The sequence below is a fragment of the Melozone crissalis genome, unplaced genomic scaffold (assembly GCF_028551555.1).
Source record: "Melozone crissalis strain CALT ecotype California unplaced genomic scaffold, PUWL_Pcris_2 ptg000023l_1, whole genome shotgun sequence".
Classification (NCBI taxonomy): domain Eukaryota; kingdom Metazoa; phylum Chordata; class Aves; order Passeriformes; family Passerellidae; genus Melozone; species Melozone crissalis.
Genome location: NW_026535801.1, coordinates 23,049,074 through 23,066,884, shown reverse-complemented (window position 1 = coordinate 23,066,884; position 17,811 = coordinate 23,049,074). Strand labels below are relative to the sequence as shown.

Sequence of the window (17,811 nt, the reverse complement as noted above, 5' to 3'; positions counted from 1 at the left end):
GGAGCACAAAATATTTTCAAAGGGCCAAAAGAGAAATTAGTCATATTCTTAAGTACCTGCTCTGACATTCTTAGGATTTTGACATGGCAGAATATTTTGTTCTCTATCCAAAAAACCTCTTAAGCTTAACTTTAAGCATTTCTTGAAACCACCTGCTTAAGTGCTTTGTTGAAGCAGAGCCAGAGCACTTAGTTCACTTCAGGACTGAGACCACTCTCTTGCCAAATCATTTTTTGTTAACACTTTGATTACTTACCACTAGGTTTCCAATCACCATGACCATCATGAAGACTGTAAGGCACATGGCTTGGCCTGCAACCTCCATGCAGTCCCACATGGTTTCTATCCATTCCCCACAGAGCACTCGGAATACAATCAGGAAAGAGTGGAAGAAATCTTGCATGTGCCAGCGAGGGAGCACACAGTCACTTGCAATTTTGCAGACGCATTCCTTGTAGTTTTTCCCAAAGAGCTGCATCCCAACCACAGCGAAAATGAACACAATGATGGCCAGCACCAGGGTCAGATTCCCCAGAGCTCCCACGGAATTACCAATGATTTTTATCAACATATTTAGTGTTGGCCAGGATTTTGCCAATTTAAAAACTCGTAACTGGAAGGAAAGAAAAATACCGTTAGGAGAACCAAAAAGATGCAAGGGTATTTTGAAGTTAATTTGTGGAAGGATATTGCTGCAAAATATGCCTTTGGTTGGATTGTTCAAAGGGTATCATCTTGTCTAAAAGCATGAAGATGGACATTTCCTTCAAGAAAAATTTGTAAAATTGTAATTTGATATTCTCAAAGCATAGCTTTACTGAAGGCCAAAGTAGCTACTGATTTGAACTTAAAATCTATGGCTCACGGGTTAAAATAATCTGGACAACTTTTCAACCAGTGTTTGTAGAGATCTGTTCCTGTGATGCCAATCAGAGCATAACACCTGTATTGAGTCAATTTATGTCTGCATAGTGGGATGTTTAAAGTGTGTATATACAATGGATACATTGGGATTAGGCCCAGGGCACCCACTGCTATCTGTTTGGATCTCTAACAATTTCCACTGAAGACTGTAAGGTACCACAATTAGTAAGGATTTGTGTTAATGAAACTGTCCTCAGGATCAATGTCATGTCAAAGATCAAGCAAAATTTTTAAGACAAAAATAAAATTATTTTCATGAAGCCACATTGAAAAATCAGTACAATTGAAGTATATTTACCAATCTGAATGACCGAAGAACAGATAGTCCTTCCACATCTGCAAGACCAAGTTCAACCAAGCTAAGGGTTACAATAAAGCCATCAAAAATATTCCAGCCTTCCTGGAAATAATAGTAAGGATCCATTGCAATTATCTTGAGAAACATTTCTGCTGTGAAGATTCCAGTGAAGACCTGAGTTCAAAGGGCAGTTTGTTATTACAAGGTGAAACAATACTCTGGTTCTAGTTTAATTCAAGCTGTCTTCTCCAAAAGCAATACTTAAAAATAGCTATATTTACTGTAGTGATTTATTATGCCCACCTTCCCTTAACAAGTGTCAGAAATCAGGTAATTTTTCTATTAATTAAACTTTATGCTAAGCAAATTACATAAACTTCTGTTTTATAACATTTAAAATCCAATTTCAACTTTCTCTGGGTATGGACTTTCTCATGTGCAGTACAAACAATGTCCCAAATTTGATTTTCAGAACATAAACCAGAATGCTTTCCAAGAAATTATATGGTATTGCTCTTTCTTGTTATAAAAATTATAAATTAGGCTAAATCTAAGACTAAAGGGAGGCAGCTTCTTGCCTGCTATGACCTGCCCATAGTTCAGTTCAACAGAGCTCTGATTATTTATGCCAGATGAATAAATGGGATATTATAATGTACCTCAGTTGATACAGCAACTGAGATACATTATGATGTGCTGAGGTACAACAATTTCCTGAAGCTGAGTAAATTCCACCTGGATGTGCCCAGAAGTAGCAGCAAAGTTGGTTGGCTCAGACACTTCAATGTCAGGAATAAAAGAGTATTTAAGAATGCATTTTAAACAAAGTGCTGCTGGTAGTGGTTTCTCATCATGAGTTTATATACTGAATGATGTAGGAATTATGTTTAAGACATACCAAAGTATAACCCTGAGTAGCTCTGAGAGAAGTCTTGGGAGAATTTCTTCTAGGATAGGAATGTACTAAAGTCACTAAAGTTAAAAACTGCTTGAGCCCTGCTCTGACAGGGTTGTTTTTTTTTTTTTTGTTTTGTTTTTTTTTTTTTTTGTTTTGTTTTGTTTTGGTTTGGTTTTTTTCTGGTTTTGATAACCCATTTTTCAGCAAGCTGAAAAGAAAATAGGACAGCTAAAGAGAATAATCTAAGTGGGATAATCAGGAGACAGGAAAGAAGTCTGACTTGCTCTGCCTAGGAACACCAACACTCAAGATAGATTGTTACAGTCTTTAAATACATTCTAGATACAAACACCACAGAGGGAGAGGTTTCCAATTTTTAAGATGCAGGATTGGAACCCCTGAGAAAGACATAGGAATGATACAGTTTGAAATGCTGACAGGTTCCTAACAATCAGAACAGCATAAGAAGCTTTAAAGTGGAGCTACTGGAGCAGGCAAGCTCTGAGATCCTCTCTATTGCAGAAGGGAACCCAAAACTGGAAGAATGTGGTGCTTATAGACAGGTTCTTGCACACTCCCTTTACAGTCAGAGGTACATCAAGATTTATATGGAATTTTCTTGGTTGGAAAACAAACTTATAAAATGCTACAAGATTTTACATTTTATTAGGAAACAGAGGTTCAACATTTCCTTTATATTAAGTATATGAAAATCAGCTGTACAATTTTCTATTCATTCTCTCCCTTAAATTCTAGAGTTATTTACATGATCTATTTGTTCCTCATTACAAAACAAGGGTTATTAAAAATCACATTATAAGAAATCAATTCTTAAAGAAGGAGATAGAAGTATCTGCAGCTACAGTCCTACTTTATGTGATCAAACCTGTCAGTTCAAAAGCAGGAGAGCTACAAAAAGTTAACTCATGAAATCTTGAATAATTTATCTTTTTGAAGCAGAGAGAAAGGGAGAAAATACAGCTGACAACCTGAGGAAAATACATCTTACTAATTATCAGAGGATAAAAACAATAAAAAATAGGAGAGGAAAAAATACTGTGGGATATTTTTTTATATAAAACATAGGAAGAAAACAATCCACTTATCCATATAAAAAGGCTTTTGCACAAGAAAATTCTAGAAATGCTTTTAGAGGGATCTTTTATCTATTGTAAGTTTCTGCTGAGGAAACAGCAATTAAAAACACATTCATAATTTAAAGATTTCTATTGTATTGATTGAGAAATTAACACTGCATTTATTTGCATAGTGTCTGTTTCAGGAAACAATGCATTTCCTGGTTTAGTAGCTACACAAATCAAACTCTGCTTAAGATGGACTTTACTTAATGTAGCATCGGAGCCAATTTTTAAATTTTTAATTTGATTTTGCAGAATACAGCAGTATATTGATTTTACAGTATCCTAAGCTACATGAGTCAAGGTTGACAGTCAGATTTCCAAAAATGCTCTGATACTTATATCTGAAGGCCAGTAAATATCCAAAAGGTGTTAAAACCTTTTCTTTCACTTATTGCAGGCACATTTCCTTCCAAATCATGAATGTAAAACCCCAACAAACTTACCAGATTTCCAACTGAAAGTACATTTTCGAATTCTGGGGTCATTGGATAATGCTCCATAGCCATAAAGAGTGTATTTAAAACAATGCAAATTGTAATGGCCAGGTCAACAAATGGGTCCATTACCACTAAGTTGACGATATGCTTAACTTTTAACCAATGTGGACTGCAGTCCCAGATCAAGAAAATATTTGCAAATTTATACCAACATGGTGGGCATTTCTGTCTCGATTCTTCAAGTTCTGTGGGGAAAAGAAAGTTAATATTTGTAACTACGTGATTTCTCTAACATTCCTCATTCAAATATGAATCATACCAGTCAAGTTTTCAGTCTGCAGTGGTACTGATCAACCTCCTTTAAACCCCCATTCCACAGGGCTTTTTAGGAAAGCCTTTAAAAATTCCTATTGAATATATTTGCTATGTTCAAAGTTTTTCTGTCAAGCACAACTTCTTTGTATTACAATCACTATGCCCATCAGCATCAATTTATGCATCGGTTTGTATTTTGCATTTAATTTATCCTTGATTACACTTCATCTTGTTTCTCCCACCTACTGTTCAAGTATGTAAATATTTTTATTCTGAAATTTGTACCATTTAAGTGAAAATGATCATTCCGAATTCAAGGAAAAAAAAACATTTTGATCACCTAGAGTAGCTTTGCAGAATGACTGAACAAATATAACTGCAAAAATGCTTATATATTTTAACAAGAGTTGCATATGTTTGAAAAACGTTCAATGTTTTTTTTGGTGTCCAATAATACATTTTTAATTACTATGCATAAGTACCCACTCAGTTATGACCATGAACATGAGTTAGATGGTGACTCAACAATGAGATAAAATGCTTCCTTATATGATAACTTTAATGCTTAGTTATGTAATAACCCTAATAAATACAGAGCTTTGATTTTACTAATAAATATGTCAGTTTGTTGGATGTTATCTGTACTTAAGCTATTTTAAATCTGTTTTCAAGTTGCAACTCAAACTTTTAGAAATCTATGGGAAAAACAGTATTAAATATTAAGCTATGCATAGCACACACCTTCCACAGTGTTTGTGAGGATGCTCGCAATACTCATGGCTCTTTCCCTTAAAGCTGGATCTTCCAGGAAGTCCATAGAAACGTGAAAAGAACCTGATATTCTCTTCCTCATTTCTGGTTCTGTCGTGGTGCCCTATACAGAGAATGACAGTAGATGAGACCACGTTGAAGAAACAACCAGATAAGCAAACACGACATAAGCCTGTTAGTAATGTCTTAGCTTGGACACGTGCTCCGTGCACTTCATATTTTATCATGTCGGACTTTTATTACTTTTTACTTCCATGTAAATAATTCTAGAATTCCATTAGGTCACAAGTACCTACGGTTCAAGATTGACAGAGAGTTTATTTACTCAATTTTTGCATTTTTTTCTTTAAGATATGAAAAGTCTTAAAACATTTAAGCAAAGTTAAACAAGTGGAAAAGGGTTGAGTTCAAAATATTGCACAAAATTTCCCAAACTGTAATTTTTTTTCCTTGCTTCTGCTGACAGGATATTCTGGGGTTTGCAACATAATAGTCTTTTCTCCTAATCGAACTGTGGCAAGTAAGAAAAGTCTGACTTCCTCATGCTTCCTCATGCTAGTATTTTTTAGCAGTCTGAGTGGACAAATTTGAACTAAACAAGAAATTTTTTGGAGACATTTTCTCTTACCTTTGTATGGTAAGAGAATGGCAGCAATATGTGCTGCCAATATGTTCACACAGCCATTTGGATTTTTAGAAATATGTATTGAACTTTGATCTTCCAATGAACTATTTGTTGTCTATTCTACAGTACTCCACCAAAAATGGATGGAAAATATATAGGAATGAGAAATAAATGGTAGTAAGGAATTGACAACTTCCTTACATTTTTAACCAGGCTGATAAGGAAGAGTGATATCAAAATTAACGAATAATGCTAATTTTGATAGTGGTAATACAGCATCATATTGATTGCAGTTATATAACATTTTTGTGTAATATTTTCCGTTGCATATCAACTACAATAGCTAAATGGACCTTTAGATCAGCTAAAGGAAAGTATGGCACAGTAATACAGTGAAGCATAGCATTTTTATGAATGTGTAAGTTATTATTCTATGACTTGGAAACTGTGACTTGCATTTGTTAGTTATGTGAATTTTTGTAAGTAAATGCTTAGCTTGCAAACCTATCTTAGCTGTTTTAATTACTAAGAGTTTACAAGATGCAGGAGCATTCATAGCTTGACCAACCAGGAAGCATTGCCAAGGGTTCCATTCTGTAGAAAACACTGGCTGGTGCAGTAAGAAAAGGCCACCATGCCTGAGCTATTTAAAACTTTCTTACATTGTCATCAGTAGCTGGTTTATCTATTATCACCTCTGGCAGAAGCTGTCCAACAGGCGATGTAGGAACAGATGGTCCACCAACCAGGGAAACCACCCCATTGCAATCCACGGTGCTGTGCATCTTCCCATTCACTGGAAACACTGCCAGCATCCTGGATGACCTACTGGCCTGGCTGATGTTGCTGTTGCGCCGTTCTCCGTGCCTGCGCGGCACAAAGAGAGAATCTCTTCTGCTGTCGTTGTCTTCAAAAGTGCTGTGCTCATCATCAGCAAAGTCATTTTCTGATCCCACATCCTTTGCTCGACCTCTGAAGCTGAAAAGACTTGTTCTGCTGTTGCGCCTTGGGGAAAACAGGGAGCCACGAATGCTCAGCAAAGACTGCAGGCAAATAAAATATGTGATTGTTAGCTGAAATCCTCAACCTTAACACTGTTATTAGATTAGCATTAGGTTTCTTTTTTTCTTAAATAACAGTACCAAAGCTACACGCTGCTATCAAATTTTTGCATGTATTTCATTAGACATATATTTTGCAGATAGAAGTATCACTGTTCAGGGATACTAAAGACAAAACCAGTGCTGAACACTCCTTTTTCAGTTGAAGTTGCCAAATACATTAGTTGCATAATTCCCACTGAGAAAAAAAGGAAGTCAATACATGCACTCTGTTTCATGTATGAGGCATCTTGCCCATAGTGAACAAACATTGACTAAAACATCATTGAAACAAGAAAAATGTGAGGCTATCATAACAGAAAAATACAGTAGCATTTTAACAGGTAATATATAATCATGCTAAAAGGAACCCTACATAATCAGGGAATATTTTATTATTATTTTTAAATAATCCCATTAAAAGAACAGAGATATGAGGTTACATTTAATTCTGAGGGGTTTTTTTACAAGGCAATCTAGCAGCTAGAGCACTTCCTCTCAAGCCCTAGCAACAATAATATAAAGTATCAGTATTTCCTTTGTTTATGCAGTAGAATCATATTACTGTACTTTAGGAAGACTAAAAGAGTTTTGCAACAGCCTATGATGCTTTAAATACATGTTTTTACTAAAAAAACTCAAAACTATAGGCAATACCTGATGTGGAGAAGAATACTTCTTTTCATATGTCAGTCTATTGCCTTCAATAGACAATCGGAAACCTTTCCTTCTTATGCTGTCTTCTGATTCAGACTTGTGAAATTCATCTTCATCTTTCTCCTCTCCTCCAGACTGTTCTTTCTGTTTCCTTTTTTTCCTTCTATTTCTCCTCTCTTTTGCGCTCTTTGAGCTCAATTTTGATGCATCTGAGGAGCTTTCTGAGAGCCCTCCTGCTTCTCCTCCAGCACTGGGCTCCCTGGACTCTGCAGATGCTGTTACTGCTGCTGCTGCCACTGCTGCTGCCTGCCATGATGCAGAAGGAATTGAGCAAACCATGATCTAATGTTTTCCTTTCTTTAATTTACTTATATGCAATTTCTACTCCAAAAGTCCCAGTTCCCTTTCTATAAGGTATCCTTTCCCTAGGCTTTTCTTCTAATTATTATTAACCAGTTGACTCAAGATATGTGTTGGTCATAGACTTCTCTCATCCTTCATGAGTAAATTTTAAATGCAGAAATCTACCAGACTGCATTAATGGCCCTAGACTAGAAAAACATAGCGAATATCCTAGACCGAGTTCTGAATATTCCTTCTTGATGGCCGAATCATTCACAATATCCTTCTTTGGTGCAGAATAGAAAACCTCTGAGCTAACTCAGTCATGGAAAGACCAACAGGGTATTTTATATTTCCAGTTTTGGAAAGCAGAAGTTGACTATCTCTAGTAAACTCACTTCCTTACAGTCCTGCATTACTACACCATAAGCAATACCTGTGCTGCTTCTTGTTGCTTCTTCAGTTGTTCCAGCATCTGTTGAAATTCTGCCTCTTTCTGCTCTGCTTCTTCCAGGGTTGCTTGGTTCTGTTCTTCATAGGCCATGGCCACCACAGCCAGGATCAGGTTTATCAGATAGAAAGAGCCCAGAAAAATCACCAGAACAAAAAATATCATGTATGTCTTCCCAGCAGCACGAAGAGTCTGGAAATAATAACACATTTATAAGCAAGTATATGTTAACAGTTCTGTTTTTCATACTGTTAAAATTCAAATAGACTCTGGTCCTTTTGCATCATTGATACAAACATATTTGGTCTATTTTTCATTAAAAATTTCTCACCAATTGATAAAGGTTCTCCCAGAAGTCCTGAGTCATTAGCCGAAACAGTGACAAGAAAGCCCAGCTGAAGGTGTCAAAACTTGTGTAGCCATAATTGGGGTTTCTGCCAGCTTTCACACAGGTATATCCTTCTGGGCACTGCCTACAAAGACAAACTGGACATTATCTATTTAATAATATTTTAATATTATCACCTGGATGTTAGTATACTCATATGTGCAGCCAGAACTGCAAAATAACATGTTTTGCCAGGTTTTGTCATCAGATATTGTTCTTCCTTTACTTTTCAACCAGGCAGGAGCTACACTGATACTAAATTACTCATTCATCATGCAAGCATTCAGTTCACTGAGCTCTGATCAAGAATACAGATCTTAAGCCCAGTACAAAAGCCTTTCTTATGTGAAAGGATGTGGTCACTCAAAATAAGCCCCACTCAAACTGCACATCTAGGGAATGTGGATCTAATTTCTACACAGTGCAATAATATGATGAAATTAGTTCTTACCCAGCATCAGAGCTGTTTCCACAAAGCAGAGCATCATTTTGCCCTTCCAGAAAATAAAAATGACCTGTTCAAAAAGAATTTAAAAAATTATAAAATTCAAACCATAGCCATTATCTCTAAAAGTTTTAAGGTGATTTCTGACCCAATTTTAAACAAGCAGTGCTATTTTCTCAGCAGGACAACAGTTTTAGAGTAAATGGCATTATGAATTTCACTAAGCACTATCACTCACAGCACTCACTGTTAAAATGCCAAAATTTACTAAAAATTCTGTCAAATGCTTCTGGATGTGGATTCTCCCTTCTGTCTGATCACTCAGCTAAAGAATCCTTTTCTAAATAATGTACAGTTGTTTATTAGAATAATTACAATCTATCTAAAAATATGTTTTCAGAATTTCTTCAAAACTTCCTGATCAGTATTTCCAGGGGGTTCAGTTTGTTGCTCACGAGCACTTGTGACAGTTATCAAAGATGTAAACCCTGCAAAATCCCACCCAGCTGCCAGCGGCTCTGATGGCCATGGGTGTGCACACACTGCAGTTGTAGCTCACTGTCTGTATGAAGGCCCTGGCAGACACCTAAATTTAACTCAGACATAATTACTGGTGCAGCCACAACTTTTTAAGTAAGATTTAAGGAGTACGTGACAAAATTATTGAACAACTTAGTAAAATAAATTGGTTAAGTTCCACCAAATCCCCCTGTAACCAATCATCCCAATATCTGTACAGTAACGCCGTAGTTAAAGGATATTTTAGATGGTTTAAATACCAAAGACATTGACCTATCTCTTCTTAGAAGAACAAAGAAATCAGAAAAACTTTGTGCTTATTAAGATTCATCTTGACTGTATCCTTGAGAAGTGTTTTTCTTTTCCCCTTCAAAGCAGATACCTACAGTCTTGATTGCTAAAGTTTTGATTTTTGGAAGAATTATCATAGGACAAGCTTCTCCTGTAATAACAATCATTTGGTCACAGGCAGAAGGATGTTTTTTATACAGGGCCTGACCATGTGTCCCATTTCTGATGGAATCCAAAATATTGCTTCAGGCTGTCTGTAAGGACAGGACAGGGACAGTGGTGATGCTCCTCTGAGCACCTCCCTGGCTCCAACACTTCTGAATCATAGCAGCCTCAGGATCAAGGTGGTACTTTTTTTGCTTCCTGAGACCATTTAAACCTCATGTTGGATTTCTTTTTCATTTAATTGTCCTGATAGATTCCCTTAAAATGATATCCTTTGAAAATGAGTGCAGCTGAGTTTCAGCTTGATTCTGCCTGTGCTGCCCAGGCCAGGCTACTACAGGCACTAAGGAATTCTGAGTCTGAGGAGGTGTCACAAGCTGCTGGCTCAGCACATATTGATTTGCTGCAGAAGGGAAACAGTACCTGGGCCAGCCTCATCACTCCTTCCTGTGAGCAAAATTCACCATTTGAAAAAAGGAGTCTTTAAACTGTAAGTAGACCTTGTTCAGACACCTTGCAAAGGACTCATTATCAGTATCCACATCTCACAGGGATCAATCCCCTGTGCTGTGCCAGTTGCACAGCCCTGCGTGTGGCTGCTGTCGCTCTGGGCTGGTGTGCATTGCAGAGCTGCTCTGTGCTGAAGCACAGCTGTAAACAGAAAGCTGACAGGATGCTGGACACAGCTGACCCTTAGGAAGCAGATTTTATTCTGCCTTATGTCAGCTAATCGTGATTAAAACATGCTGGAACGTAGCAGCTTGTTGGGAAGAATTCAAACCTGCCTTGATGTGGTTTACATGGAGCAGTCAGTCCCGATCAGCACTGCAGCAGCTGAGCTGAACTGCTACAGCAGCTCTGCATCCAGGTTCTGTGCTTCAGACAAGATCTGCCCTGCAAGGCTGCTGCTCTTGCCAGCTCCACAGAAACCAGAGCCACACAGGCTTTCTCTGAGTGCTCTGATACACTTGGGCAAGTGCTCAAGATATTATCACAATAGGAAAATTTTTATAACACACAAGCTGAGCAGTATAAGCATGTACACCAAAGAGAAGTGAAAAATCCCTCATTACACCAAGGGTGTAAGTTTGGCTCCTGTTTAATTGGTTGGGAAATGGGAAAAGCTCCCTGGTAGGTGAGCACCTAACTTAAAGCAAGATTAAAGCTGTTTGAGTAAGCATAGGGTATAATGTGAGAAACACAGAGAATAAGTGCTATTTCATGAAATAGATTGTGAGATGCTTTTTCTCAGAAAAAAAATTGCTTATGGAAAGAAACCTCAGCTTATCTGGAGCTAAGTTTATCAGAATTCTTATCTTGGAAAAAGAAAAAGGGGGGCAGGGCAAGAAAGTGCCTGACTCACTAATGACAGGAATGCTTACGTAAAGACCCTCTAAATGGTGTCTCCAAAAATGAGCTCACTGGTAAAACTAGGGCTTACATGCCTTTTTCTGCATAGTATACACAAATAATGGCATCATAACTTCCACAATTCCTACAAAAGATACTGCCATTGCACTGCTCTGAGCTGCAGGTGAAGAACAGCTTATTGCCCTGTGAAGCAGCTGATTTTTGCATCCTGTCTGCCCACTCACATGCAAAAAGAGAGCAGGAAGTTGTGAGAAGATAATTTTTCTCTTTGAAACTGCTGGTAAGCAAGGACAACCTTATTAAATTCATAATAAGACTTGTAATTTAATTATAAATTTCATAATACATATGAAATTCTGTAAATATACCAAAGGCAGATGTAGCCATTCAATAAAGTACTTCCTGGAACAAATTCAATTGAGCTTTATTTTCAGGGGGCTTCAAGTCTTCTTTAAATCAAATGAAATCAGAACTTAAGTTTATAAATTCTTTGTTAAAAAGTCAGGAAATTAAGTTTGGCCTCGAAGTCTAGGCCTTCATTAGGAGACTGCTTAGACTGTCATACCCCATAGCATGGGATCTCCATGAATTCACATGTTCAGGTAAATTGAGTTTCACAGAAAGATTGGTTTAAGAAATTCAAATTATAATCCATCATAGTCATTGATTAGCTGTGTGATCACAGTTAGAAGCTGTCTCACTTCTATTCAAAATTTGTCTGGCTTTGACTTGCAGATGTTGAACCTGTTATATCTCTGCCTGCTAGATCAAAGATATGTCTACGATGAAAATTCTGTTCCCCATGGATTTTTTTTAACTGTGATCAAATCACCCCTTAAACCTTCTCTTTGATATGCTAAGTAGGCTGAGCTCCTGGTCTATCTTGGTATAAAGCATGTTTTCCAACCCTTTAATCATTCTGCTCTTTTTTGAACTTCCTCCATTTTTTTCAACTTTCCATCTAAATTGAACTTTATATAGTATTCCAGTAGCAACTGCAGTAATGCTAAATACAGGGGTAATTCTGTCTTCCTGGTCAATAATTTATTTATGTGAACAGGATATTATTTAGCTTTTTGGCTGCAGACTTTTAGCCTTAGTCAGTCCTGGCTGCCTTGGAGTGCCTTAGGTGCCTCAGCCTCTATATTGTTCCAATTGCACTTCTCTATCCTGCCTTTCAGTTTCCCTGCAGCCTTACAAATAAGCTGCTGTGGCAGTGTTTTCCAGAGCCTCTGTGGCACTATTTTTCCTGTGTCTTCATATTGTTCTTCATGTCACTTCTATTCTCATGACAGGACACTTGCAAACACACTACTGCCACAGCAGGTGCTCACTGGAAGGAATTGTCTCTGGTGTGAGATTAATTTCTTTTTCTCCTCCTTTTTTCTGTTCTTTGCTTGTGGCTTTATATTAAGTGACCTAATAATATGAATGTACAAGCTTAGAAACCAGGCAGCCGTGCAGCACCCACTCTGATCAAAGGGCACTCCAATTAGTGCTAATAGCACTGTAAGAAGGAGCAAGCTGTAGGGAATTTGAGGAGATGATAATAAATATCACAGAGATGCTGTGGGAAAAGTGTTGTGGTCACTGCCTCACTTGAAAGGATACCCAAGTGAGGAGACTCATATGGAGACCCCACGACTTCTTTTTGCAGCTGGTCTCTGTAATATCTTTTCCTTTTCTATCTCTCCCCTTTGCAGAGATCTACAGTCTCTGCAAACCTGTCTCACAACATGAACTGTGAACATTGAATTTTAAGACTTTTGTGTCTCAGGGGAGATGAGAATTTGGCAGATGGAGTTGACAAAAAGAGCTATTCCAAGTAGCAAGACCATGTTCCTTGCTCCCTCTTCCACGCAGGCCTTTAGAGCAGACATATGAGAGAGAAAATATTCCTCTGACTCTGTCTTAACAAAATGTATTGTCTCTTTCCCTCCTTCCTTCTAAGAACTGGGTCAGCCACAAACCACTTCAGTGAGAATTCTGCAGACAATACTTACTTTCATCTTCAATGTACCCCTTCCAGTCAAACGGAGCCACTGTTGAATTAAGCAATGTACCATTTTCACCTATGGTGCTGTTTAGCTGGGAAGTAATATTTGTTTCCAAAGTAAAATTTTCTGGAGGCCACTGCAGGCATTTATTCCTCAGGTTGCCCATGAACAGCTGCAGCCCTATCAGTGCAAATACACTCAGACAAAACACAGTCAGGATCATCACATCTGAGAGCTTCTTCACAGACTGAATCAGGGCTCCTACAATTGTCTTCAGGCCTGCAAATGGAAAGGAGTTTTTATTCTGATGTTGGAAACTTTTTCAAAGCACAAAATTTAAAATGTCTCCCAGAAAAGTATAGGTTTCATGCAGAAGCCCAAATACATGATTGTAATGTCTGTGAAACAACATTTTTGTGAAGAGCTTTTTTACTTGTGAAAATGAATAAACAGCTGAAATTTATGTCCACTTGAAACTGTGAATGGAATGAGTTGCATATATTTCAAAACAACTTGTTTCAATGATAAAACAAGCAATTTATTTTTTATTCATGCTGTACACTGATCTCACGTAAACATCTTCTTTCTTTTCATTTGTCAATACATCTTGCTCCAAACCTTTACTACTATCAGTTTTATAACATACGAGATTTAGAAGACAGTAGTAAAAAGCCTGTTCAACAATAAATAGGATTCAAATTTAATGCTATAAAACTGGAAATGGTTTGGAAAATTGTAGCTTTTTAAGATAATAAATCCCCCATGCAACACCCATGCTATTCTTTATTATCTTATTCCTTCATCTTCTTTGTAAGTCAACATTTCCAACAGTTTTATTTTTCAGACACAGATATTCACAAAAAATACCACATAACATCATGTAGGTAGGATACACATGGGTAAGAAAACTTTAGGGTTACTAATACTCATTGAATGTGGAGAAGAAAGCTTGACGTCATACGATGCAAACCACACACACTGTGTACTGCAATGTCTCATGCAAGAATCTGTTAAACTCAAAGGCTGATTTCAAAAGGAAAGTGCTCATTTTCAAAAGCAATGAATCAGAGATTTCAGTGAATCCTGATATCTTCTGATTCCTGCTTTTTTTGTAGAAAGAAATAAGACATATTTAAAAAATATGAATTCTGTTTCATTGAATTAAAGTCAGCCTCAGTGTTTAACCTCGCTCTCACCTGGAATGACTGATATTGTTTTCAAAGCTCGGAGAACTCTGAATGTTCTCAACGCTGAGACATTGCCCAGGTCCACAAACTCTGTCACATATCTGTAATAGGGGAGTTCACACACAAACACAATGACAGGATAAAAAGGAACAGTTGGGAGGTAAAAGGGGCCTAACACCTTACACCAGTTACTTCTTACCTGGAATTACAGAAATAGTTTTCAAAGCTCTCAATACTCTGAAAGTTCGAAGAGCTGAAACATTGCCTAGGTTTACAAATTCTGTTACATACCTGTAGGATTAAATCACAGTTATTCAGAATTTAGGCAGAGTTTATGCTACTTACTTGGGTCTTTCATCAAGACCGCTTTGGCGTTTTTAGCAAAAACTTAAACAGCAACAGTCAGAGGTTTACCTTTCACTGCAGTTTGCCTTGCATTAATATACTTTCAGAGCCTTCAGCTAAATTAAATGTCTCTGAAGTGAATCGCACTGATTTTACTTTGAAAGCCTAAAATTTATCTAGACTAGATTGGTAAGTTTGGAGAATGAAGTCAAAGGGAAGCGCCTTTTCTGCTCAGAAAAAAAAAAAAAGCAGGACATGAAATTAGCCTCTCTAATACTAGCTGTACTAATGGCTTCTGCAGTATTTATGTTTACATCAAAATATGCATTTTTGAAAGTGAAAATTGTTTTAGACAAAAGTAAGTCCATAAAAGAATTTCCATTTAACAAAATTGGTATGTATTGATACTAATTTCATGCCCTTTTGCCCTTCTCTTTCCAAGAAAAAACAAAAAACAAGAACTTACGCAAAGGTAATGACAGTGAAATCAAGCCAGTTCCACGGATCTCGAAGAAAAGTAAAATCTTCTAAGCAAAAGCCCCTTGCAATGATTTTTATTAGTGACTCAAATGTGTAAATGCCAGTGAAAGTATACCTGAAAAAATATAGGAAAATATAATCAAAATCAGTAGCAATGTTTTACATTGGTATTATGACAGAAATGTGATGATCAAATGAGTTTTTTATTTCACAGCCAGATAAAAAAATACAGTAAATAAGCAATTTCTTCTGAAATGCATAAGCAATTTCTTCTGAAATGCATTATATTAATCAGAGATACTTGTGTATTTACATGCATTAGTTATGCTGTTGAAGTACAGAAGTCCTGATCTTGTACAGAAATAAAAATAAATAAATCCATCAAATAAATAACAGGTTAAAACTTATGGGTGACATTCAGTTTAAAAGTATGCACTACTAGGTCATTAACTGTTAAGCGAGAAACCATGAGCATACGTTACTGGATACTGAGTCACCAATAAGTAAAACACCTGGTATTGGTTCTAAAGAGGGAAGGATGCAAGCGTGCACTGAATTCTCATTCTCACTTTAGTAATACCTTTGCTTGTATGCTGCTCTTAACTGAGATGAACACTGAAGTGCCCATGGTTCTCCTACTTATGCAATGGTGTGAGGAAGGGTAAAAACAATGGGTAGGTGCTAAAACATGGAGAACACTAGTGGAATCTCAGTAGAATACTCTCTGTAAACTGTTTGCATGGTTTTTCTACCCAATTGTTCTACTAGAATGATATTCAAATAATTATTCAACATTTGTGCATAGTTCAGAGAGGAAATACTCATAGTGCCTCATGATAGCTCCTGCTAGCACATCTTGCTCTGCAGTTACTGGGATGGTAACTCCTAGAGGAACAGACAAAGATATATATTGAAATAATTTGTAACTTACTCTACATTCTTTGTCCAGTCTGGAGGGTTACTCATGGTCATAAATACGCAGTTGGTCAAAATAGTGCACATGATAAGCATGCTGAATAATGTAGGTACAGTTAAGAAAAACATAGTAGCTATTCACACAATATCACATCAGTCATGGCTTAGGTACAGTAAAATACTGCCACTTACACAAAACTTTTAGGCTTTGGTAAACACTGACATACACTTTGCTTAACCTCGTATTTTTCACTTTAGTACACTGGACTTTAATACTGGTCTCGATTTGTTGATGCTGATGTTGCTTTGCTGGTGTCTTGATGTTTTCTTTTCAGCTGGTCCTGAAAGGAGATGGCCCTCACACCCTGGGGGGTAACATGAGTTGAGCAACTGCCAAAACCAAAATAACTTGCAGGAATATGCAGTTTGCCTTTAGTACTTGACATGACTGAATAAGTGTTAGTCTTTCACTTCTACAGGCTTGGTACTAAAGAGCTGGCATATGCAAGGGGAAAAAAGTTTCCTCTGTTTACCCAGAGTCAAAACTGAGCCGAGTCAGTACCCAGCAAAGCCAGTCTGTTAAAAACACAGAATAAAACATAGAATAAAGTTTTTAATTGCTGAAGTGAGTGCATTCCATGTTTCCCAAACACCAGCTTAATGCTTCAATCAGTGAAACAGAAATCCACAGAGAGCTCAGAGATTAACGTGAATAGTTTTCTAGTACTACTTTTGATCTCTCTCAAAATCCAGCAAAATCAGTGTATCTGTTTCTACTAATGCTATAACTTGAAAATGCTTCAATCATTGCATGAATTGCTTGAAAAGCACAGAAAACTGGTGAAGATTAGAATGGAATTAATTTTTATTTGATGTTCCAGCAAGGAACATTTAGGTACTCTGGGACTATGAAACCCAGACTAACAGCTCAGAGGGGCTGGTTCTAGGAAGGTGGAATAATCCACTTGGGCTTCATGCTATTCAATGCAATGTTCTCTGTCCACCAGATCACTGCCTTTTCAGACAGTGCAGTTCTTCCTTTTTTTCTGCGGCAATAACCTCAATTCAGACATTCGGAAATACTGAACAAAACTAGACAAAAACCTGTCTCAAAACGGCCACATGATGGCAGCAAAAAATAAGTGCTGCTACACATTTAGACCAAATGGTTAACTTATTTTTCCTCTAGTCATCTCTCTAAATTATTTATTCCTTAAAACTCCTTGCATCACCATATCTGGCAAAGTAAAGTTTAAACTAAAGAAAGCTCTTTACAGAGAATCCATTTTGAATCCAAGTTGGAGATGCATGGCTGCAGTTTCAGTCACCTCATGAAAGAGTTAGAGAAGTGCAATGTGCTCTTTGGAGAGCTGAGGTTTCAGCCCTGTGCAGTGTGCTGTGTGCTTACAGCTCAGTGCCATGGTACCACTCACAACAAGGGCCACAGGCAGGTCCTTGCACATTGCTCTCTCTTTACAAAACCTGCCTCATCTGGGAGGCAAAAGTCACCAAAGTGCTGTTCCCTCTGAAAGGGAGCAGATGCTCCTTAAGGGCTAAAATACTTAGAAACACAGACTGACCATTTCTCTTATGGGAATCTCAAATGTAACTGACATGTTCATTGTCTGTGCATCTCTCCTGTCCTATCCCACATTTTGAGTGATTGATTTACAAGCTCAATAGTCCCTTAATTTACTATTTTTTGTTCTATAACAATTCAACTATACTCATAGACAAAAAAATCTGAT

The 17,811-nt window shown here is 37.3% G+C and overlaps 1 protein-coding gene across 5 annotated transcripts in view; it reads right to left on the bottom strand.

Annotated features, from left to right (window-relative positions):
- LOC128938026 (sodium channel protein type 1 subunit alpha) overlaps positions 1-17,811 on the bottom strand; it is an 88,733-nt gene that overhangs the window by 35,739 nt on the left and 35,183 nt on the right. For 2 of the 5 annotated variants that reach the window (XM_054277968.1, XM_054277973.1), the window contains exons 4-16: positions 16,080-16,170; positions 15,135-15,263; positions 14,333-14,424; positions 13,143-13,415; positions 8,800-8,863; positions 8,292-8,433; positions 7,946-8,152; positions 7,168-7,473; positions 6,073-6,453; positions 4,756-4,888; positions 3,706-3,944; positions 1,223-1,396; positions 257-613 (exon numbers count right to left, since the gene is read on the bottom strand). In XM_054277968.1, the coding sequence (XP_054133943.1) occupies positions 257-613; positions 1,223-1,396; positions 3,706-3,944; positions 4,756-4,888; positions 6,073-6,453; positions 7,168-7,473; positions 7,946-8,152; positions 8,292-8,433; positions 8,800-8,863; positions 13,143-13,415; positions 14,333-14,424; positions 15,135-15,263; positions 16,080-16,170 (2,588 nt within the window). Of the gene's footprint in view, positions 1-256; positions 614-1,222; positions 1,397-3,705; positions 3,945-4,755; positions 4,889-6,072; positions 6,454-7,167; positions 7,474-7,945; positions 8,153-8,291; positions 8,434-8,799; positions 8,864-13,142; positions 13,416-14,332; positions 14,425-14,522; positions 14,615-15,134; positions 15,264-16,079; positions 16,171-17,811 lie in introns of all 5 variants that reach the window. The other 3 variants (XM_054277969.1, XM_054277972.1, XM_054277971.1) reach the window with 3 other exon arrangements.